The sequence below is a fragment of the Asterias rubens genome, chromosome 15, assembly GCF_902459465.1.
Source record: "Asterias rubens chromosome 15, eAstRub1.3, whole genome shotgun sequence".
In the NCBI taxonomy this organism is placed as follows: Eukaryota; Metazoa; Echinodermata; class Asteroidea; order Forcipulatida; family Asteriidae; genus Asterias; species Asterias rubens.
Genome location: NC_047076.1, coordinates 2,954,433 through 2,978,084, shown reverse-complemented (window position 1 = coordinate 2,978,084; position 23,652 = coordinate 2,954,433). Strand labels below are relative to the sequence as shown.

Here is a 23,652-nt window from a genome sequence, read left to right as displayed (position 1 = left end):
GAAGTATCTCAAGTTAGCCGACATAATAGTTGATAACAATATTAAAATTCAACAATATAATACTAACAACTACAACATTTTTTTGAATAATCTTAAAGATAATATTTAGCCCCGCCCCTCCCACTCTCCCCGAACTTTTCCGGTAGACTGGCTTTGTACGGTCCCACAAATAGCGCCCTCTTTCATGTTCTGATGGAGATGTAAAGGCTGGATGCGCCACACAAGTAGTAGTAATAAACTCATACACGAAAATTACTCAGAAGTCACTCATGTTTTTGCAGTGAATAAGGAGGGAACATTATTTATTGACTCTTGAACTTTAATCCTCTGCTCAATATGGGGAGTCCCTGGTCCCTGAGATACTCCCCTCAAAATTAAAACACCTGTGTAGGCCTACACCAGTCAGTGCAGTAAAGGTAGCTTATAATCATCTATGGTACATCTAGCCCACCTTGTTGAGCTGATAATGGCTCCGCTTTTAACATCGGTCTCATGAGCTGTTAATGGCTCCGCTTTTAACATCGGTCTCATGAGACCGATGTTAAAAGCGGAGCCATTACAGCTCAACAAGGTGGGCTATGGTACATCCAAACGCCCGCCGCGAGCATCAATCTTGATCTAAACCTCTCTCAGTGAGTGGGACAATTTTTTTAGGGCCTATTTTTATGTCGTCCAAATTACATCAAGTTGGAAATCAACAACCCCATAGTGCAGGTCACATTATTGGGCAATTCCAGTTTACGCTGAACCATTTTTTGGTTATTGTGGGCTCTCAAAAATATGTCTATGTGACGCTTTGCATGTTTTCTCCTAGAGGGTCATTAAATCGACTATTTCCAACCGAGCGCCAACTGAGTCGACAATGTGAACTAAACCCAAACAATGATAAAGGTGTTTCAGAATTCCTTAGCCATGATCAGGGTCATGACAAGGGAGGATACAAAAATGATAATTTGAAACCCATGCAGCCATGGATATCCCAAACTGACATAGCGGGGATAATAGGGGCTGTTTATTTTAAATCCCCAATAGTTTTATATGTTGTCATCCGTTTTGAGCTTGCCTGATTTGTGTTGTTGTTGCTCTTGAATATGATGTAGCCGTCTCTGCGGTTTACGTTACCCGATCGCATGTTTCCCCTGCAAAAAAAAATCATTAGAATGGCATGCCAAATCCTCAAACATTTTAATGATGTTTTCTAAGGATTCCTTTTTTTTAATGGATTTAGAGAAACTAAAATTCTCCATTGAAAAGCACACTTCTAATGTGCAGGGAAAAAAACAATTGCTACCCGATCAACCGTCCGATCAAAAAGTCTACACCAGTCAAAAACGAATAGCAATACAGAGAGTCGGCGTACGCTTGGACAAAAATAAATTGATGGTGATTATTATTTTTTGTTTTTGTCAGAAGGACTATTATCACTTGCGCCCTCTTGTGATAATAATTCCATTGAAATTTCGTTGGTGTACAAAACCCATAGAAATATAATACTGTTTTGTGGTTTTGTGGGTACCAGTATGAATAGAGGAATTTAATGGGTTGGTCAAAAAAAGGTTCATTCTTGCATGTGAAATTATTTTGTTAAAAAGAAATTCTTATTTCAGCATGTCCTGAAATGCCCGTAGTGTAATTGGTCGAGCTGTGGAAGAGGCATCTCTTTGGTTCAGTGGTGAGTAAAAATTACCAGATTTGCTTCTTTATTATGTTTGTACAAGACTGGGAAAAATGTCATTTTATGAGAATGCGGAGAACTTGCAGTTGACACTGCAGTAGCGAGTTGTGCGAGTGTGAAATCGTGGGGCCGCATGGCGCGCAGGACGGGGTGTGATGTTGGTCGTGACACCGCTTAGTTTCCGGGGAAGGGGAGCAACACACACACACGCTCATCACCTTCCATAGAATGTCCAAATGTGACGCTATTTGTTGCCCAATTCTCGGTCTGCACTCCCCAGACCCTTCTTAAATAGAGGTTTCACACAAAAATAATGCATTTGAAGGTCCGTCAATGTCTAGTAGAAGACTGGTAGATAAGTCAAAGCTGTTACTGTAAATACCAACCTTGGAATATGTTGAACCATCCCATTCTGAAATTTCAGTTTGTATTTTTTAATAGACCATGTACATGATGTACGCAGACTCAACTACAATTTCACTGTCTTGATGCACGGTTATTACAGGTCTAGAATTTCATCTTTGAAAGGCAAAGCCATTTTTATTTTATATAGTGCACTCCATTGGACAACAGGGTATGGGTAACTTTTGAATGGGCACCAAGTCCAAGGCATACCTTGAGGGCAACATGGGCCATTGCCTCCTTGTAATTTTCCAGGCCTGCTTTAAAGACACTGGACACTATTGGTAATTGTCAAAGACCAGTCTTCTCACTTGGTGTATCTCAACATATGCACAAACTAACAAACCTGTGAAAATTTGAGCTCATTTGGTCGTCAAAGTTGCGAGAAAGTAATGAAAGAAAAAACACCCAGGCCTCGAAATCAAGCATCTGAAAGCACACAACTCCGTATGACAAGGGTGTTTTTTCCTTCATTATTATCTCATAACTTCGACGACCAATTGAGCTCAAATTTTCAGAGGTTTGATATTTTATGCATATTATGTTGAGATACAGCAAGTGGGAAGACTGGTCTTTGACAATTACCAACAGTGTCCAGTGTCTTTAACTGGCCAAATGGTGTAAATTTCAAACCCTGGAGGCACTCTAATGTAAAGAAGCTCTTTCACACTACAGTAGATGAGTTTCACAGAAAATTCCTAAGAAAATTTGTACAATGTATGACCTTTTCACAAATCACTAACCCTGGCAAATACCTGGGGAATAGCTTTTCCCAGAAAATAGTTATCTTCCGTGGGAGTAGGGTTTTAAATGTCAGATAAACCCGGGGTCAGCATATCACTCTTCATAGAAAACTGCATTGAGTGTGAATCAATCATGAAACTACCTGGGGTTACATTTCCTTGGAAGTGGCTCTTTGATGTGAAATGGGCTTTACTTGGAGCGCATGCGCGGTTAGACTACTTTCGCAAGGAACGCCCGACAAACACAGCGAATTGTTTTCACATGGAGGAGTGCACAAGGTTTGTTGCAAAACATTCCGCTAGCGTAAGCTTTTGTTGTACACGTAGATTAGTACATTTTGTACATCATTACCTGCTTGGAAATTTCACAATATTGGAAAAATTTCTCAAGGAATGTAAGGAGTAAGAAAATACTGTCCTCACACAACGCTCACTTTATGAAAAGAAATTTTATAAGGGCTCAAGGCTACCCTTAGTAGGTGCATTTTGCAGAAAATGTCATTACTGGGGAATGGTCAAGGTCGCTGCCAATCATCCTGAAAATAAATATTCAACATATCAAATGCAGTCATGCAGAACAATGTCAAGTTCAGTAATTAATAAATCTGATTAGGTTTTGTCACGTTTGCATGGTTCAGTGAGCAATAGTAGGGATAACACTGTATAAGCCTATATTGAACTTCAGACATATGTAAAAATGTTGTTCCTAGTTTTGACTGATTGTGTGATAGTGTAGGCCTACTGTGGACTGTTGATGACATTTTCACCATTATTTACAGCTACATTTTGTGCATTGTTACACACGTAGGCCTAGTGTTTTTTGCAAACAAGAAAAGTGGATTAATATTATTATAAAATTGTTAAAACTAAGGCTCACTAATAAATTTGATAGGAGTATTGAAATAATCTAAAATTTTGAGACATCTAGAACCGAGTCACATACAAAAAAGCCAGCCCTTTACCTGCAGAAGTGCTCCCCTTTCTTTTTACAGAAAACATACATTGTATAAAAAAGCCTCTTTGAATATCACCATTGCATGAAATTGCTTTCAATTACTGTGCATACAATAAAGCCTACCCCAAATCTTGCAGAAAGAATTGCTACATGTATTAATGCACTGTTTGCATTTAAGTCTAAATTCTTAGTGTTTTCCACTAAATGCATTTAGCTGAGTGCACACTCTGCACAAAAAGCACTCCCACGTTTTCTGAAGGGCTTTTGGATTTTTTTTTAAAGATCCTGTGGTAAATGGAGCTCTTTCAGTATTACCTGTATGAACCAACAGATGGGTGAGTTTAACAAATAGTTTACAAATAGGTCATTTTACAATGGGGACAATAGGAATAGTTGACAAGTATACATTAACCATGTGCGAAACCCATACCTTACAAAGTCTACTTTGTTTCAATTGATGCTACACATGTATTTCAACAGGTCATTATTTTCAGTATGACTTTCATGGGTATCTCTTTCAGTATATCTCACGCAACTGTTTTTGTTCGTTTTTTATTTTTATTTTTTTCCCCTGGAGGGGGAAATTTTCTTCAATGTACAAAGCTACACAAACTTCTGGTAAAACCAACTACTTATAGAACGATACTAAGAGAGAAATGGCAAATTGCAAAAACAGGAAGTTTGATGATTATACAAGGCATTTAGTTGGTACATAGCAATACAAAAGACTCCCATTTGGTATTGAACTTATCCAAGTTGTTATTCTTAACAAAGATTAACAACGGGTAATCATGATTTGTTGACTTTGCCTTCATCCGGAAGTTGTTTCCTTATTTGTTTGTAAATTTGGGGTTGCATATATCGGACACTTTGTTTGCGCATCCCACTTGAAATTCCCCAGATCTCGACTTCCTTTTAAATGAGACAAGATTTATCACTGATTAGAAGAAAAACAAGTGTAGGATTCCAAGAAATGCGCAGAGTATGGTCGTGAAGGCAACACGTTATGAGAAGTGTTTACCCCGTCGACGTGTATACAATCAGGGCTGAGCAAATTGACTCCTTCTAATGTTCATTTCCTCTGAGAAACCGTTTCCTGTAATCAATAAGTACCACATTAGTTCCTCGCAATGAAACCTTTCCTGAGTATCCGGCTCCTGTTTCTATTGTATAGCGGAGAGAGAAGAATACAGAAAAGGAACGGCAAGGAAAGAGAAGGACCTGTACAATGTCGTCATTGTGGAGAGCAGTGAACTCTATACTTTGGCCGTGTGCATGTGGACTTGAGCACACCGTCAAAGAAAAACAAATCCATCAATCAATGAGTGTTAGGCAACGTTGCCAGAGTGATCAGCCACTGAAGTTGATTTGTCTGGTGGCTAATTCATTTGTGCAAATTTGTATTATTTTGTGGTCGGGTTGTTTTTTTATTTATATAGTGTGATTCAGAATGAAAATATCAAATGATCTGCCAATATTCATGTTCATGTTCATAGTACAACGTGATTCATCAATTTCATAAACTGAAATGCACCTAGGTACAAAAATGAAGCCACTACGTACTATCCCAAACTCAGGCCTGATGTTTCATGGAGGCGATGAAGGCAGTTACCTCTACCACTATTATTGTCTTTGCCTTGGTGCCCTTTGAAATGTTCCAGTAGAAATGTGCGTTTCCTGCATTCATATAAAACATGGTACTATGGTAGAAGGGGGTTCTTTACATACAAATGGTGGAAAAAATTCCTTGCCCTTACATATTACAAAGATGTATCGCCCTGCAAACTTCAGATTTGTTTTGTTAACATTTATTCAAATATAACCTGTTTAAATAAACGCTTGGGTTGGCATACACACAGCTCTGGGGACTTTTACACAATTAACAAAGACACCCACAATGTTATTTCTTTAACACCATAGAGAAAAGACTTTTTTTCGCTCTATGGTTAAACTGGTTCCCCACGAGGGGATTTTTTTAAAGAAAAGGGAATAACGATTAACAAAAGCAAGTTCCCTAAACTGTGCCTGATGTGTACTTGTTCCAAATGAACTCCTTTTAGAAGTAAACAATTTTACTTTAAACTAATATTGTGAATATTGATCTCAGATTTAAAGCCATTGGACCCTTTCGGTTGAGAAAAAAAAAAAAAAAAAGTTCACAGATTTACAAATAACTTTACAGGGTTTACAGAAGGCAATGGTGAAAGACTTCTCTTGAAATATTATTCCATGAAATGCTGTACTTTTTGAGAAAAACAGCAAAACAATATAAATTCTCGTTAACGAGAATTCCGGATTTATTTTAAACACGTGTCATGACACGGCGAAACGCGCGGAAACAAGGGTGGGTTTTTCCGTTGTTTTCTCCTGACTCCGATGACCGATTGAGCCTAAATTTTCACAGGTCTGTTAGTTGATATAGAAGTTGTGGTACACAAAGTGTGGGCCTTGGACAACACTGTTTACCGAAAGGGTCCAATGGCTTTAAGGATCCAACTACAAACTTGTGCTAATTTCATTTAAATTTATTTGCATAACCATGCCTACTGTACAAGCTCTTCTATTTGTTTGCTTCAATACGTGCCCGTCCACTTCAGATGAGATCCACTTTCCGTTTGTAAACAACCATGACTTCCTGTTTTGTCGCCCATCAGAGAACAAGAGTCCTCCGCTTTTTCAATCCCAGTTTTAAAGAACAGGGAGGTCCCCAAGTTGTACTACTTTAAGAATCTCTCATGGGTACAATACACAAGGGACTTTCAGTAATTCAACAGTATGGGTTTAGTGTGCCTGCATGTGTGTTTGTGAAGTCGGCAAAGAGCTTTGTCACCGAGTTTTGATATAGAAAATTAATTTCTGGATGCAAGGAAGCTTGACTCGTAGATTTGGAGTATGAAAACAACTCTGTTTTTTTTTCGCCCATTGAGGAATAAGCCCTCCACTTTTTCAACCCCAGTTTTAAAGAAAATGTGGGTCCCCAAGTTGTACCACTTAAAGAATCTCACGTCGGTGAACAAAAAACGGTGTCACATCATTAATTTGAATAGTCTAGGGAACTAGTGTGTGTTTTAAAGGCAGTGGACACTATTGGTAATTGTCAATGACTAGCCTTCACAGTTGGTGTATCTCAACATAAACATAAAATAACAAACCTGTGAAAATTTGAGCTCAATCGGTCATCGAAGTTGCGAGATAATAATGAAAGAAAAAACACCCTTGTCACACGAAGTTGTGTGCGTTTAGATGGTTGATTTCGAGACCTCGAGTTCTAAATCTGAGACCTCTCAAAATCAAATTCGTGGAAAATTACTTCTATCTCGAAAACTATGGCACTTCAGAGGGAGCCGTTTCTCACAATGTTTTATACCATCAACCTCTCCCCATTACTCGTCACCAAGAAAGGTTTGATGCTAATAATTATTTTGAGTAATTACCAATAGTGTCCACTGCCTTTAATGCTATATACGGAGTCACAGTGTGGACATGAGAAAACAACATAATAATGTAGGGACTTGAAACACTTATTGTGGACTTACACACGTCCACATGGTGTTTTTTAAGTAGGATTTCCCTTATGTGTACCGAACAAAAAAATGTCCACACAGTGACTGCAATGTCTGTATATATGTAGTCAGCATAGAGCTTTGTCACCGTGTTTTGATATAGAAAATTAATTTCCGGATAGGTGGGAGCTTGGCTCATACAATTTGAGTATGAAAACAACTCTGTTCACAGCCTATTTAATATAATTTTGTTTCTCTTTATTTTTATGCAGTTGATTCAGAGGAACATGTTCAGTCACTTGTGGTGACCACCGACAAATGTAACAGGAGCCCGCAGTACCTGTGAACACCGGATGTCTTTGCAGACACACAGAAAGGCTTTTCTCTTCTTCTGAAAATCATCCCATATTGACTTGAAGAGATTGACGGGGGCTTAAGGGTCTACCAAGCTGCTTACACCGGGAAATTTTCATTTGGAATTGAGCCGCATAAGGTTAAGCCGGACTTTCTTCAGAGTTTCTTTTTTTCATTTACCTAATGGAATGAAGTGTACCAGGCGCAACAGCGCAACCGTCCCGACGTTTGGCGGATCACCGTCAAAATGCAATTAATTATCCCACGTCCACAGGAGAGTCTTGTAGTTGTACGTCGGCGACTACCTTGCTGCAGGCTTGCATAATCATCCAGATTTTCTAGCTCTAGCCCCCACCGCGCTCTCCCCTACTCTTCTCCCAATTTCCATCGAGGTAAACAAAAACTGACTACTTGTAGAGAGCTGTTGTTATCGATAACGAGTCCGATGCAAACGTCAAGTCCTAGTGTGACCAGTAAACGGACATCTCAACACTCTGATAGATCAATTTTCAACTTGGACTCCGTTTCTTCTCCTCGCTGAAGGTGATTTCACTTCTTTTAAAAGAAAGAAAAAAAATAATAAATCATTTTATTGAACGCCGTCTGTACTTTTTTCTCGTGGGCAATTTTTTGAACAAATTTTGAATCCATCCAATCATTCTAATCCCTGCTTTTGGGAACTTGAGGATATACTTTCTTGTATCATCTGTCGGCTGTTTGCTTAGACTACAAGGCGTCTGTGGAGATTATGTCCTTTTCATCATTCAGTGTATTAAAGCGGCCCTCACAACACAACTCAAAACCATCCAAACTGGTAAATATCCGTCTGTGAACACAGGACACGACTTAATTCAACCCAGGAGGGGGAAATAAGACAGAATAATTCATCATATGTTAATTAGTTCCATCACAAACTGTACAAGACACCAGCGTTCGACTCTCTGCTACATTTCGTCTTCTTTTTAAAGCAAGTTGCTGACTGTGACACACAGAGAAACCTTCCAAGATGTCAAACCCCCTTCAAGACATTTCTAGGGACAATCTGACGACGTATAAGCTGATCGTCGTGGGGGATGGCGGCGTTGGAAAGAGCGCTATCACGATTCAGTTCTTCCAGAAGATGTTTGTAGTCGATTACGACCCCACCATAGAGGACTCTTACATACAGCACACGGAAATCGACGGGGAATGGTGCATCCTGGATGGTAAGTAGACATGGTGGAACCTTCCACAGTGGAGGTTATCGCCCCTCGGGCTGTTGATGCTATGAATTTTTAAAACAATAAATTCTCCACAGAAACTAGGTTTTACTTCCTAATGTTCCGGCTTAGAGGTGATTAGTCTTGAACCCTTGCTCTAGATTGTGTAATGTTCCTCTATGTAACATTCAATTTATTTACAATGTACAATACATGCAGTTCAAAGCCCAATTTCAGAAATTTGCCACTAACCACAAGCAAAACAGTAGCTAAGCACAAAACTATTTTGCTTACCAGATTAATGTTACCAGCCTAAGGTATCATAGGTAACACATTCCCAGGCCATATTGCAAAGGGCACTTCCATTTGAAAAATCTTAAAGTCTATGGGGAACTTTCGAACTGGCACCAAGGCCAAGACCAGGGGTAACCAGCACTGGGGGCAACAAAGGCCAAGACCAGGGGCAACAAAGGCCAAGACCAGGGGCAACAAAGGCCATTCATCCACTATGGCCTGCATTGGAATTCCAGACCTACGTTACGTCTGTGACTGGCGTCCTGCTTAGTTGTTTTCCCGGGCAGAACATTTTTCTTGAGCATTCTGTGAAAGTAGCTCTAGATATAGGAAAACTTAGTCCTGGTATTCTGTGCAGACGCCAGTTAAATGGTTACAAATTTGTAACATTTTAACTTGACAATTTTTATAAGCATTTAGGACTGCCTTAAATCCTGATGTATGACTGGTTTCCTGCTGATTTCTGCTAAGCAGGATAATAGATATGTAGGTAAGCATGGGTATCTGAAACGACACTTAAGGTACTAAGTTTCCATATTGACAAAGAGGAACATAGCAATTTTTGTTTTCATTTTTATTTTTGAATAACTTCTAGGTCCTGATGGTTAGATTCTTCAGGATATCACTGTGGTAAATTTTAACAAGTCAACTCGTACAACAAGTCATGTGTGTCCATTAAATTTGTTTGTGGCCTCCGGGGGTAAAAACCCAGTGCATTATCAGAAATTGCCTGTTGCACCTGTTAGGGCCTACCTTTTACTAGTTCACAATCATAACATGTATTGTGAATACAATGCCAAAAATTGTAGCATTTCAATTGTCTGAATTTGATCTTTCGACATTCGAGAATTTTAAAGTTATTTTCTTAAGGTATGCGCAGTTTATGCAATTGTGCAAGTGCCATTAAAGCAGTCAGTCATATCGAAACAGTGTAAAACCATGGAGGTAGAACACTCATTTTTTTCAGGAATGAATGTGAAATTTTGGCAAATAATTTGAAAAAGTTCCCCTTTCCACTTCAGAATCACCCAAGTGGAAAGCCTTGTATTGACTCAATACAATAAATGCACACAATATGCACTTGAAGCAGCGCCAGTTCTGTATAAATTACGCTGTAGTGTAAGATAAATATGTCATGAATTTTGTATTGACCTTGAAATAGTTGATATGAAAGTGTGTTAAATTCCTGCCGTGGTTATACATGTACATGTAATGTGAACTAAACATCTCTGCTCTTGTGGGATGCCTGTACATGTATGTAGGCTTACATTGTGAAGGAGGATTTACCAGTGAGTGTTTTTTCTTGTATAGCAATTAGCATCTATTTGCAGATCATGCTATTCATGTAATAGGCATTTACACAACAATTTCAGTTCAGCTATTTTGCTAGTGGGGGGGGGGGGGGGGGGGGGTGTGGTGCAAAATTGCTTGCATATAATCGTTCCCTGTGTGCGTACATGTGCCTAAACCCTAGTACATTGCATACAAAAAAAGGCACTTGCAGTTTTGCAATGACCCACATCGTACATGTAATTGACCTAATTTTTCACATGAAGATGAACATGAAGATGTTCTTTCTTTGTAGCAATGGCCGAATCAAATAACAATGGATTCGTTTGACCTGTTTTGCATCACAAAAATCTGGTTCACACTAAGGTTTATGGTTCACACACTACATTGAATGTCATACCATGTACAATGTCACACAGTAATAACAATAGATAAGTTACAATAGACGCCATCTTTGCGGGCAAACTGCATTTTGGCGTTTGGCTCGCAAGTTTATTACTAACCAATCGGGCAACGGGTTTTGTGAAATGTGCGCGAGCTGCATGCCGTACTCGCGTAAAACGCATGGCTGTGTGTTCCAAATTGCCCGTAAAGATACCCGATTTACGAACAAATTTAGGTTCACTGATACAATGGATACAACCGAAGGCAGTCGATGTACTCAGATTGGCAAAAGATTCTTACTTTTGTGCATCTCTGTGGAACTCCTTGCCTGGTGGCATCCTACAATCTGGACTGTTTTAAGTGGAATATAAATTCCTGCCTCCAGCTTTATTTTCGTGTTTTAAAATCATTTTCTCCCTGTAGCCCCTTACCTTGAGTGGCTTTTAGAATTGTTTGGGGCAAATTTGCATTAAAAACAAATTAGAATTTTTTTATCAAAATCTCTTTTCACTTCTCATTCCCCCCTCTGTTTCAAAAGAGCCAATTTTGTTTTCTATTCAAAAGTCAACTCGCTTTTGACGGCTTGTCAACAAAAGACCTCAATATTTATGGCCCAACAGCTCAGATTAGAGCTTTCCTTTTTCTCTGGAATTCTTTCCTAATAAAATAAATCAATGATAGGTTAAAAATCCATACATGTTTGTTTCAATTCAATGGGTCGTTGCTTAATTCTGTTTTTACACAGCCACAAGAAAAACATCCTACACTGTAAATGATGGACAGGATCAATCAAGTAAGGCCAACAAAAAGAAAACATGTTTAGCGTCCCCATTCGCTTTCTCTTTTGGTGTGGCCTCCTTTTTCTTTTCATTTTTTTATGAACAGAGCTCTTTTATTTATTTTTAATGAAAAAAAAGAAGATACACAAGAAATCTCAGTTAAAAAGAATTGATAACTATCTTTACAAATTTGTCAGGCGGCCATTTAAAGGAACATTACAGAATTGGTAAGAAACAAAAATCGTGAAGATCACAGATATATAAAACTTACACGGTCTAATGATGACGATAGTTGAAAACATCCCTTAAAATATTTCTGTCTGAAATGTCATATTTGATGAGAAGTATAAGCAATATAACTTCGCATTTGGAGTTTGTCGCTCAGTGAGCGTTTTATTCATTTTTATTTTGCCATTGATGCAATGCAAAATTTATAATCAGTTTTTCACTATTCTCTCGTGACCCAGATGGCCGATCGATCTAAAACTTCAACAGGTTTGTCAGTTTATGTATATGGTGGATTACATAAAGTGCTTACACTGCCAGCAACTCAACTGTTTTGTTAGCAACAAACCATTCTGTAATGTTCCCTTATAAAAAAAGAAAAGAAAAAAAGAAAAACAAATCTTTTTCAATAAGACAGGATGCTAAGCATGTTTTTTTATATTATATTAGGCCTAACCTTGAGGGTTTATTTTCCAGTCTTCCCTCTTTTATATCATTGCACAGCATTCTTTGAACACCTTGAAGGGCAGAATTTATCTTTATCAGGATGTGAGAATCCTAACCTAAGATCGGACTAAGTGGCTTCCCAAGAATTCGACATGTATTGAAATATTCACTCCATGATAAATTGCCTTAGTTACAGCTCTGTGCAGGAAATAATCTACTAAAAAGCTCTGTGCATGAAATAATTTGCTTTTGTATTGGGAGAAATTAATCTAGTTTTTATTGTACACATTGTCACTCAATAGTTATGGTTTCCTCTTTCACTTCAGAAAAATTGTTCCTTTTCACCTTTTGTTATCATTGAGCAGCATTCTTTGAACACCTTCAGTAATTCATTGATCTTTATCAGGATGTCAGAATAGCATTCTAACATGCCTACTTAAAGGCAGTGGACACTATTGGGAAACACTCAAAATAATTATTAGCATAAAACTTTAATTGGTAACGAGTAATGGGGAGAGGTTGATAGTTTTAAACAGTGTGAGAAACGGCTCCCTCTGAATAACATAGTTTTCAATAAATAAGTAATTTTCCACAAATTTGATTTTGAGACCTCAGATTTAGAATTTGAGGTCTTGAAATCAAGCACCTGAAAGCACACAACTTTGTGTGACAAGGGTGTTTTTTCTTTCATTATTATCTCGCAACTTCGACGACCGATTGTGCTCAAATTTTCACAGGTTTGTTATTGTATGCATGTTGAGATACACCAAGTGAGAAGACTGGTCTTAGACAATTACCAATAGTGGCCAGTGTCTTTAAGTATGACTATTACATCGACCATGGAGGGTGTAAATGGCTTCCTGAGAAACCCACACAAAAATATTCACTCTGTAGTGAATTGGCTTTCATTGACTATAAAGCTGTGTGTGTGTGTGAACTACATGTACGGTATAACTTCCTGTTTGTATATTTGGAGGAAAATTAATCTAGGTTTTATTGTACACATTGTCAACGTGTACTCAATATGCCTACTTCCTCTTTCATGTACAAAATCACCTCTTGACCTTGCCTATACAGGATCTCAAACCAATCTTCAAATTCTGAAAAAATTATATTGTTATTATACAATGGTTAATTATGTAGGTGCAATGAATCAGCTGTGTCTGCACGTGTCATTAGTAGCATTAATACCCCCCCCCCCTTTCTGCATCAAATCACTCTCAGCCTATTTGTTTCATGCATGGCTGCTAGTCCCCCCCCCCCCCAAGGGTGTTGGGCCGTGAAACTTCCGGTGTGCGGCTGGCTGGCCACCAGGCTGGCTAAGATGGTTGTTTTTGAGTATGTGTCCGTGGTTGCTAGGCCCCCCCAAAAAAACATGTTTAGCGTCCCTGCTCCTTAAAAAAAAAAAAATAATACATGTTTTATATTTCTTTTTTTCTGAAAACCAAAAATAAGGAAATAATTTAATCATCTCAGCAAAAAATATGTTTTTGAAAAATAGCCCGACTGTTTGTATTATAAAACGTGTGAGGCAGTGAAAAGGCCCCCCCCCTTTTTTTTTTTAAGGGAGGACACTAAACATGTTTTTTTTGTATTTGACCGTATGTAGAAACTTCGTCCCTGGGGCAATCATCAACCGCACAGGTTTCAGCAGGGTTTTGAAACTCATTTGAAAGTCTAAAATTCTGATTCAATTATGTTTTTAATTGAATATTGTACATGTTATGCATGGTCTGTTTTCGTTGATCTGGAGGGTTGGCTGCTGCAGGAGAAGAGGTCTCTTGGGGGGGGGGGGGGGGGGGAGGGGGATGAGGTTGTTAGAGTATTGAAGTGTGTTTGAGAGGTTAAAATTACCATAATGTACTCAGTAATGAAGTCAATACGTGTAGGGATATTTGTACACAGGCCTACATACAAGTGTACATGTACATTGTATCAGATATAAACACGAACAGAGATATTGACAAAATAGGGACTTGCCAACATAGGGCTCATAGTAGCTCAGTTGGTAGCGCCTGTGAAGGGTTACCGACATCTTCATACATGTAAAGTCATAGCCAAATCATTCAAAACCGACCACAACGAGCAGGCTTTATTTCAACTACATACAAACATAAAGGCAGAAGGAAACTGACTGAATATACATTTTAATTCTCCAGTCGATCTGTCTTTGTCCAACCCAAAATTAGAATCTAATGAACTGGAGTTAGTATCAGAAATTCAAAATAAAAAAAAAATAAACAAAATCTGGGTTTTGTGGTGACACAGTATGACCACAGAGCAACCCATTCTCTTTCAAGTATGATGTGCACACAGTAGGCCTACATCATATTTCTCCGGTACAATCAAGTACTAGTAACGAGTTATAAATCTTGTACAGTCCATGGTGTGTTTGCAGCAGGCAGCCATTTTCAAGCTCGAATGGTGATGGCAATTTGACCTTTACATGTGTGCTGTTACATTAGTGAAATTATTATGAGACACCTACATGTACCGAGTGTACAGTGCCATAGATGTTCCCCCTTTAAACCCCCCCCCCCAGAGTTTTCTTTAAGAAAAAGATGTATCTCTAATTGAGCACCTGCTCATTTGCAAGAGGAGACAGTGATTTCAAATTCATATTAAAGTCACAGTTGGTTTGATAGTGTTAAATGTACATGTTTGCGAATGGTGTAAACTTACATTGGACAAATCTTTTTAAATGTCACAAAATGTCAGAGACAAGGCCGCTATAGTCAGGTAGGGCCTACATGATACCAGGTTTAAAGGCAGTGGACACTATTGGTAATTGTCAAATACTAGCCTTCACAGTTGGTGTATCTCAACATATGCATAAAATAACAAACCTGTGAAAATTTGAGCTCAATCGGTCATTGAACTTGCGAGATAATAATGAAAGAAAAAACGTCCTTGTTGCACGAAGTTGTGTTCGTTTAGATGGTTGATTTCGAGACCTCAAGTTCTAAATCTGAGGTCTCGAAATCAAATTCGTGGAAAACTATTTCTTTCTAGAAATCTATGGCACTTCAGAGGGAGCCGTTTCTCACAATGTTTAATACCATCAACCTCTCCCCATTACTTGTCACCAAGTAAGGTTTTATGCTAATAATTATTTTGAGTAATCACCAATAGTGTCCACTGCCTTTAAAAAGACAATGTGTTTTGGAGGATCACTGATCAAGCACAGCATAGGCCAGCATGTATAAAATGTAAAGTTGCTTCCGCTTTAAAGGTGATATCTGTACTGCCCCCTTCCCAGGTTGGATCACAGATTTGGGTGTGAACCCTGGCCAGGGTTCAGCCTTGTGGTGGTCTGCTGGCCAATTGCCAGTGGTCATACACCACCATGTGAAGATTGAATGGTCACCCGCCCTCTACCCAGAGCCCACTAAGGAAAATGTGTTTTCGTTTTAAAAATTTGTGCACGATTTTGCACATTTGTTAAATTTGCTCCTGACCCACACAACTGATTGGCCCAAATTTTCACATTTTTGTATTATTTCATATACATGGTTGATTACACCACCGAGAACCATAGAGGGAGTTTTGAACCCCCCCCCCCCACCCCCACCCCAGGCCAGTAACGATTAGGCCTACAATGTATATGAGTTTTTTCACCTCCTACATGTACTTACCATGTTCATGTAGGCAGGAACGGTAAGGTTATAAAACTGAGTTTGAACTTCCCAGGCGAAAAAAATAACACTTGATATAGAAAGGTTGGTGTTACCACATGGTGTTACCGCAAACCTTTCTATATCGTATAGCCATCATGCAAAGTTTCAAATCCTACTTGAATAATATTTGTATTATATTAATCTCCATATTATGGAGATGCTGTGACTGTGAGTTTGAAGTTTTAGGCAGTAACAATGGATCGGAGACGATACGAGTTTGACACTCCTAGGAAGTAACAAGTACTGGGGTCGATTTCACAAAGAGTTAGGACTAGTCCTAACTTAGGACTAGTCCTAAGAGATATCAAAAACGTACAGCTAGTCCTAAGTTAGGACTAGTAACTCGTCCTAAGACGAGGTAAGACTAGTCCTAACTCTTTGTGAAATCCACCCCAGAGATGATATGAGTTTGAATCTCCTAGGGAGTAACAATTATTGAAATATTACACAAGATTATGGATCATTGTCTCTCAGCCTCTATATTGACTACAATAAAACATCCCCACTGGCAATTTTCATAGGTGCTTCACCCCTTGACAGAACTTACTTGGGGATGCTTTTGCCAGGGCAGGAAGGGGGAAGCAAAAAACAGACCCAAGTCTGTTTCCTCACCTCCTGTATAGGTTATCTTACTGTATGTCATTCCCTTGGGAAGATGCACCTGCCTACTTCCTTTTAGCCAAGCCCTGAATCTGATAGGTGCTGGACTTTTGAGATTTGCGACAAAGCAACTCCCTCTAATCTTTGGAATCATCTTCTTCTTTTTCTTCTTCTTCAGTTCTGGACACCGCAGGGCAGGAGGAATTCAGTGCCATGAGAGAGCAGTATATGAGAAAAGGAGATGGCTTTCTGATTGTCTACTCCGTCATCGACAGAGCCAGTTATGAAAACACTAGGTCCTTTTACACACAGATACTCAGAGTTAAAGATAGGTACGTCGCATAATAATAATAATAATAACAGTGGCTGCTTCTTACATGTATATAGCGCGTATCCGTCACTCAGTGATGCTCAAGGCGCTTAAACATACAGTATTTTCCTGCAAGGTATGTATATATGTACATGTGGGACTGTTTTGATTTATGAGACCTACATGTATTCCCTGGTTTACAAGGAGGTGTGGTACATTGCAGCCGGTCTAACCTAGTGCACCGGGCTATTTTAGGAGCGTTACACAACACACGCAAGGACCCCTTCCCATCCCCCTTCAAATCTGGAAACCAATGGACCAACAATCGCTGGCCTTATGACTGAGGCCAATTTAAGAACTGATTCTGCGGTAGTGCAGTTAATCACGATCCTATAAGCTAATCTGGTAGTCCCATCCTATACCATCCGCCCAGGTTAAAAAAGCAGGACAGTTCTTTTCAGAACTGAGAAGTCTCCCGAACCCGCCGAATATCTACTCCGCGGTAGTAAAATAAAGCAAGACAGTTCTCTAAAGAACAAACTCTACCTGGCAAGTAGGTACACATGTATGGTGTTACCGCAAACCAAAATATATATTGATACCTCACCAAGCAATGCCTCAAATCCTATACTTTGCTCTCGAAGGGACTCGGCAAAATGACTCTGGTAAGGTGCACCTCTAAGAGGAAAATGTAAACTTATATTGGAACTTTGCGAAGGGCACCACGGCAACAGCTGTGGGTGCCGTGGGTTAATTCGAGGCCTAAACATAAACGTTGTAAAACAAATCGTCAAGTCTTTCTGGGCAGAGATTATGATATTTGATTACAGCAAGCCAAGAGCTTTCCGACTGTATCCACATTTTTTAGGCGGAGAGAATCCTCCTAATCTGTTGAAATTTGAGACACACACTGCGAGGATCTTGCCATGTCCTTTCGTCATTACATGGAAAGTTCATGTAATAGCTCAAGCTGTAACATCACACTTGTTAATAATGTTCACACAACGAGGGTTTGGATTTGCGCAGTGAGGGCACACAGTCGCAACGGGTGCTACATGAAGTAATTTGAGATGCCTCTTAATGGAACATCCGAGCAGATTTGGACGCGGAGTGTAAATGTGGCATCGGAAATGCAAGATTCAACGACGATTGATTGGCAGACATTAAGGGTGTCTCATCTTCTAGGGATGTTTTCAAGCGATATTCTTGACATTTCTCGTTTTTAGACATTTCACTTGTAATCTGCACGTACATGTGTGTCTATGTTTTACTAAATTAAAGTGTTTGGGTACTTTTTTGTACGACACAAAAAACAAATGTCCACAGATTTACATTAAACTTAAACGGTTTGAAGATATTTATGGTAGAACGTTTCCTTTAAAATGTTGAGGTGCTGTAGTTTTTGAGGAATGAGTAAAACAATTTCCCAAATTTGTTTTTGGCATGCACATTGGATTTACGCGACTCTCCTGAAACAATTGCTCTAAAATGTTTATTTTGTTGTTGAAAACTTGATGACTAATTAACATGATTAAGATGAAACTTCTGCAGGTGAATTATATTACCTACAGCTACAGCTTCATTCACAGTGAGCAAGGATTCATGCCTGCATGGCAAACAAATTTGATCTACATTATGCACAAAAGGTATCAAAACCATTTTAAAGGAACACGTTGCCTTGGATCGGTCGAGTTGGTCTTTGAAAAGCGTTCTAAACCGTTTGAACGTTATAAAATGCATGGTTAGAAAGATATTTTAAAAGTAGAATACAATGATCCACATAAATTTGCCTCGAAATTGCGTGGTTTTCTTTTTACTTTGTGAACTAGGCCATTTACTGGAGTCAAACATTTGACTCCCGTAAATGGGTGACCGAGGTAAAAGGAAAACCACGCAATTTCGAGTGATACTTGTGTGGATCATTACATTATATCCTACTTTGAAAATATCTCTCTATAATCATATATGCATTTATAACAAACGGTTACAAGCGCTTTTCAAAGACCCACTCGACCGATCCAAGGCACTGTGTTCCTTTAACAGATAGTTGTGTCTTTTTGGTAGGACATTCAACTTCTCTCCGGAGAGTAATTTCCTTAGTTTTGGAGAGGTTCAGCCCTAAATAGTTGTCGAGCGTGAAACGTCATTTCTGAATAAAAAAAAAAACAAATTTGTCTCTGCCTGCAAGTGTCTGTTTGAGTTCTTGGAGCTGCATTCCTTGCAACTGATAAGGTTTCAGAATGAGCTGCGAAGTCTGTGCTGTGTTTTTGGTTTTTAGGATCGGGGAGAATTACTAATAGCTTTTCTCCCGGTCTTTACATCCAATGCTTTCAGTGTATCTATTCCACAAATCAAGTCCTGAAGTCAAATTGTCAATTATCGGCAAAATGCCAGGTCAGTTGTCTCTTGGTCACACTGTAAGGCCAAATAAAATAAAAAACATGTTTAGCATCCTCTCTTTTTTTTAAATAGGAAGGAAAAAAAAATCAAAATGATCGCCTGACATATATTTCAAAACAATTGTCTGGGCTTTATTTTTCAAATTAAATTATTTTCGTCTGAGATTGTAAATGTAAACTTTTGTTTTCTTCATTAGAAAAAAAAACCCCAAAAAACAATTTGGAATTTTGTTTTCGTAAAAAAAAGGTGGCCTCCATAAAGGAAGCGGGCGGGAACGCTTAACTTCTTTTTTATTTTGGGCCTAAAAGGTCAGGGTGGTATCAAGGGATCCCCCTCCCCTTCACCGTTAGCTGAAAGGAATGGAACATTCCTCAGGGAGTTTTGAATGACTCGCTGGTTTAGTCCCAGAATCATCTCAGTCCACTTCTGGATTGAGTAAACATCTCAGGACTCTGTGATGTTAATGCACACTCGCTCCATTGGTCGCTGCTTGAGTGTTAATGCACACTTGCTCCATAGGTTGCTGCTTGAGCGTACTTGTGTTTTGGGGGAAGTGTGGACCTTGTTTACTTTGTTAGTAATTTATGGATTATAATGGGATGCCCACTGGGGGTTTTTGTAGGAGTTTTTATTTTCAAAGTGTATTTTGAAATGAGAAAATGGGTTAATATAGAAGGTTGTTTATCTTCTTGACTGTATTTTTCTTTTTGGGTCCGGTCTGTGGTGTGGCGTCACAGTGCTGTTTTGTGATCCCTACATGTTGCCACTTGGGGCCTTTTTGTGAAATCTGAGATTTTGCTCAATATGACATTAATCGACATGGATCGGCATGCGTCGTTTTTTTTTCTTCAGTTTTAGTCATATTGATGTGTGTGATCATTACACTAGCTTACCTTTCTATGATAAAACAACAGTAATTAATGCTGTTCAAGTTTATATTCAACTATAATCTTTTGCAAATTTGACAAATTGTATCATTTAGTTCTTGTACTCCCATTGACAAGTGATATTTCTATCTATAATCTATCCCCACCCCTTTGTTAATATAGAGATGCCTACCCAATGATTCTCGTCGCCAACAAAGTAGACTTGGTTCATCAACGGAAAGTAACCGAGGAGGACGGCAAGGCTCTAGCTGCCGAGCTTGGGGTAAGATCACAGATTGATTTGAGGTCATACGTTGTTTTGAATTTAATGGTCATTCATATATAAACCTGATTGGTTGCCACTACTTGTGGCCCGTCATGTCCTACCAGATAAGAGCATCAAACTCAAGCTCTGGTGTGTGTCCTCAAGCAAGACACTTTAACCATTATTGCTTACTCCTATGGATGGGATGTTAAAGCAGTTGGTCCCATGTATTGTGTAATGCACATAAAATAGCCCAGCGCACTTATCGTTAAAAGAAGGGGTTCGTCCCGGTGTTACTGGTTTGATTGGCTGCATATTGTGCCACAGCACCTTGTAAACTATAGCATGGTACTAAGTAAATGAATAATTATGTCTCATACTTCAACACCTTGCTCCACTATTAGGAAAATACCCACTGTGTATAGGGACCTCATGGTGATATGAGCTATATTATTACTGGTGAAGTACATCCAGATATATACGTAAAACTTGCATTGGTGAATCTTCCACTACAGTTATGTATCCTATTCAACAAGATTTGTAACTTGTGTCAATTTTTCTGTCTTGTGTTTTTCAAAGGGAGACTTGTTTCTTTTCAAATTTTTCTGGTACTATTTGAGGAATTATTTGACAAACTATTGTTACCATGATTATTAAACGTTCACTCCGACCTTTTTTACAGAAGATTTCCTACATAGAAACGAGTGCTAAAGACCCACCTCAAAATATCGACAGGGCATTCCATGAAGTCGTCAGGGTAATCAGGTAATTGATAAATAGCAAAAAAAAACAAAAAAACAGTTGTGCTACATGTACATGTACATGTACATCATATTAACAACTACAAGTAAACAATTTGACTTGATTAAAAGTAACTGTTGGTTTGCTGTTTTATCTTCACAGGCGACAGCCAGTTGACCGTGCAGCCAAGCGCCGGAGCAAACGAAAGAACAAACAGCAAAAGTGTTCCATCTTGTGATCAGAAAAAAACAGGTCAAAACAGTCCTAAGTTACTACGGAAATCGTTCAACACAAGAGCAGACTAAGGTTTTTCCCCTTAAGTAAAGCTCAAAATCAGTGTTTTTTTTTATCGTTACGTATTCACGAGTGCCTGCTATGAAGAAAAAAAACGCAAGCTGCAATCGATTTTTGTTTTCTCAAAATCATGAGCATAGTATCGTAAATTACAAACTTTTTGCTTTCTCTCCAAAATATAATCTTACAACTTCTTGTAATAGTCTGGACATAAATACAGACATTTTAACCATTGAGTCTATTCACATCTAGCCATCAATTATAAATCTTGAATGCGCCATATTCAAAGGCAGACTCCTTGTGTGTGACTGAGCAGTGCGCACAGTCACAATGCGCTTTAATGTAGCACTACAAGTGTATTTTACACATTCACAATGCCATCAGAGGTGAAAATATAACCTGGTTTAGTCCTCTAGTGTAATTGTTCATCACTTTAAAAAAAGCACAGCATCATGTCAGGCTAGGGGGAAACTTTGAATACATTTAATAGATGTTTAAAAAAAATTGTTTTACCCATATACACCGATGTGTGTAGCACTGTATACTCAATACATTCAAAAAACCTTGATTTCTGGATCAATTATAAGCGTACATGTAGCAAAAACAAGCAGGGCTGCAAAAAAACATTACTTTTTTCTTATCCCTTATAAAAAATTAATAATTACCAGTTTTTCTACAAGTGTCTGAAAGCTGTTATTATTATTTTTTTTTTGAGACAGATTTTTGAACTATGAGATACGTTTTTGTGGCACCTTATTTCTTCTTCTTCCTTGGTTAGTACATACCACCAATGGTATATTACGTACTGGGATTTTAAAGTATTTACAAAGTTTTGCGGTAGTGGTGCATTCAGCGGCCACTGCCAGAAACACTGGGGCAAACCCCATCTGTTAGCCACAGGGGTCCTTTTTACATCTACACATAAGACCTACAGACCTTTTACACAACTCCCTTGCTGCTATTCAGCGATGAAGATCAATATAAAGAACGGTCTATACTCCCTGTATGGATATTATACAGCAATTTCTATCTGTATCTTGTGAGAGTTCGCTTTTTAGAATGTTAAGTTGTTTTTATATAATGGCAACTCACTCCCCTGGTGGGATAAGTTTTGTCTGTCTGTCTGTATGTCTCTCTAAGGCCGTGTCCGAAACGACGACTTCGGCTACAGCTACGTCTAGATCAGCGAGTCTACCAGTGTTGAAGAATAGGCAGACGCGCGCGATCTAGCCGTAGCTGTAGCCGAAGTCGCCGTTTCGGACACGGCCTAAGAATGTCTGTTTGCCTGTCTGTCTAGTAACTGTCCAGTCTCTATTGCTCATGTGCAAAGGGAAGGCCTCGCAATCACTTTTCCATTTCACTCAAATCCTGTGCTGCCCTTTTCTATGTGTTGATCAATGTATAATAATAACTATAAAGCTACTTAATAATTCTGCTATTGCTTTTTTTCTTGTTAATTTGTGTATGAAGCAATTCCAATTATGTCAATAGTATTTCTTTTAAACTTTGATGAGGGTTTAAACAGCAATGCCAAGTCAAACTCAAAGCTTGAAACGCAGGACTGGATTTAAGCAGGCTTTATAAAATGAGACTTCATGCTTGTCCGATATTATGAAGCTATAATATACACAGAGCATTCTCCCTAAATATTGGTACACCAGCCAAAATGCTTGCTAAAAACACCTGTTAAATATCTACTTCCAAGTGATACCAAGAACACTAGTCCAGTCCTAAAGCTACAACACTATCGAATAATCTACTACTTATTCATTTTTATATCAAGTAATAAACCACAAGGGAAACCAAGTGGGTTAATGTTTTGACTAGAGTGGGATTTGAATCTTTGACCTCTAGACTAATGTGGCAGTGCTCAACTACCAACTGACCTGTCTAGTAGCCGTTACGTTGGGTGTCTCCTTTTTTTTTATACAATCTTTATGACAATTGAAGCTGCCCTGTGGCAAGTCACTTAAAATGAAACCCTGGCAAATGTTACTTAGGCTGATGGTATTAAGGTGTTGGATTTCACTAAACCGTATACACAGACATATTACCTAATTAATTATAAGCACAAAAAATATGTCTTCAATGCATTTGTGTGCACATTTTGACACTATTAATCGATTAAATAAGTATAACTGTTCCCTTCCAAATAAAAATGGTGAATAACTAAGTGATGTTTAGTATCACCTCAGACTTGCCCAAAAAGCTTTCCTTTCTACAGCAATCATTTTGATTAGATGCCTTTA

The 23,652-nt window shown here is 38.6% G+C and overlaps 1 protein-coding gene across 3 annotated transcripts; it reads left to right on the top strand.

Annotated features, from left to right (window-relative positions):
* Positions 1–1,536: 1,536 nt before the first annotated feature.
* Positions 1,537–22,378, top strand: LOC117299787 (ras-related protein M-Ras-like). Of its 3 annotated transcripts, XM_033783303.1 has the most exons (7): positions 1,537–1,672; positions 4,058–4,110; positions 7,551–8,837; positions 16,706–16,859; positions 20,287–20,386; positions 21,051–21,133; positions 21,272–22,378. In XM_033783303.1, exons 3-7 carry the CDS (start codon positions 8,639–8,641, stop codon positions 21,345–21,347), a joined length of 612 nt encoding a protein of 203 aa, XP_033639194.1. In that variant the 5' UTR covers positions 1,537–1,672; positions 4,058–4,110; positions 7,551–8,638; the 3' UTR covers positions 21,348–22,378. The 3 variants fall into 3 exon arrangements, with proteins under 3 accessions (XP_033639194.1, XP_033639195.1, XP_033639193.1); XM_033783304.1 differs by lacking the exon at positions 4,058–4,110 and having other exon boundaries at positions 21,054–21,133; XM_033783302.1 differs by lacking the exon at positions 4,058–4,110.
* Positions 22,379–23,652: the final 1,274 nt, after the last annotated feature.

Excerpts from the sequence above, each read along its gene's own strand:
- LOC117299787 (XM_033783302.1), top strand. The coding sequence starts at position 8,639 with ATGTCAAACCCCCTTCAAGACATTTCTAGGGACAATCTGACGACGTAT. Across the intron at positions 8,838-16,705 it reads GGAATGGTGCATCCTGGATG|TTCTGGACACCGCAGGGCAG; the intron begins GTAAGTAGACAT and ends CTTCTTCTTCAG. Across the intron at positions 16,860-20,286 it reads ATACTCAGAGTTAAAGATAG|AGATGCCTACCCAATGATTC; the intron begins GTACGTCGCATA and ends TTGTTAATATAG.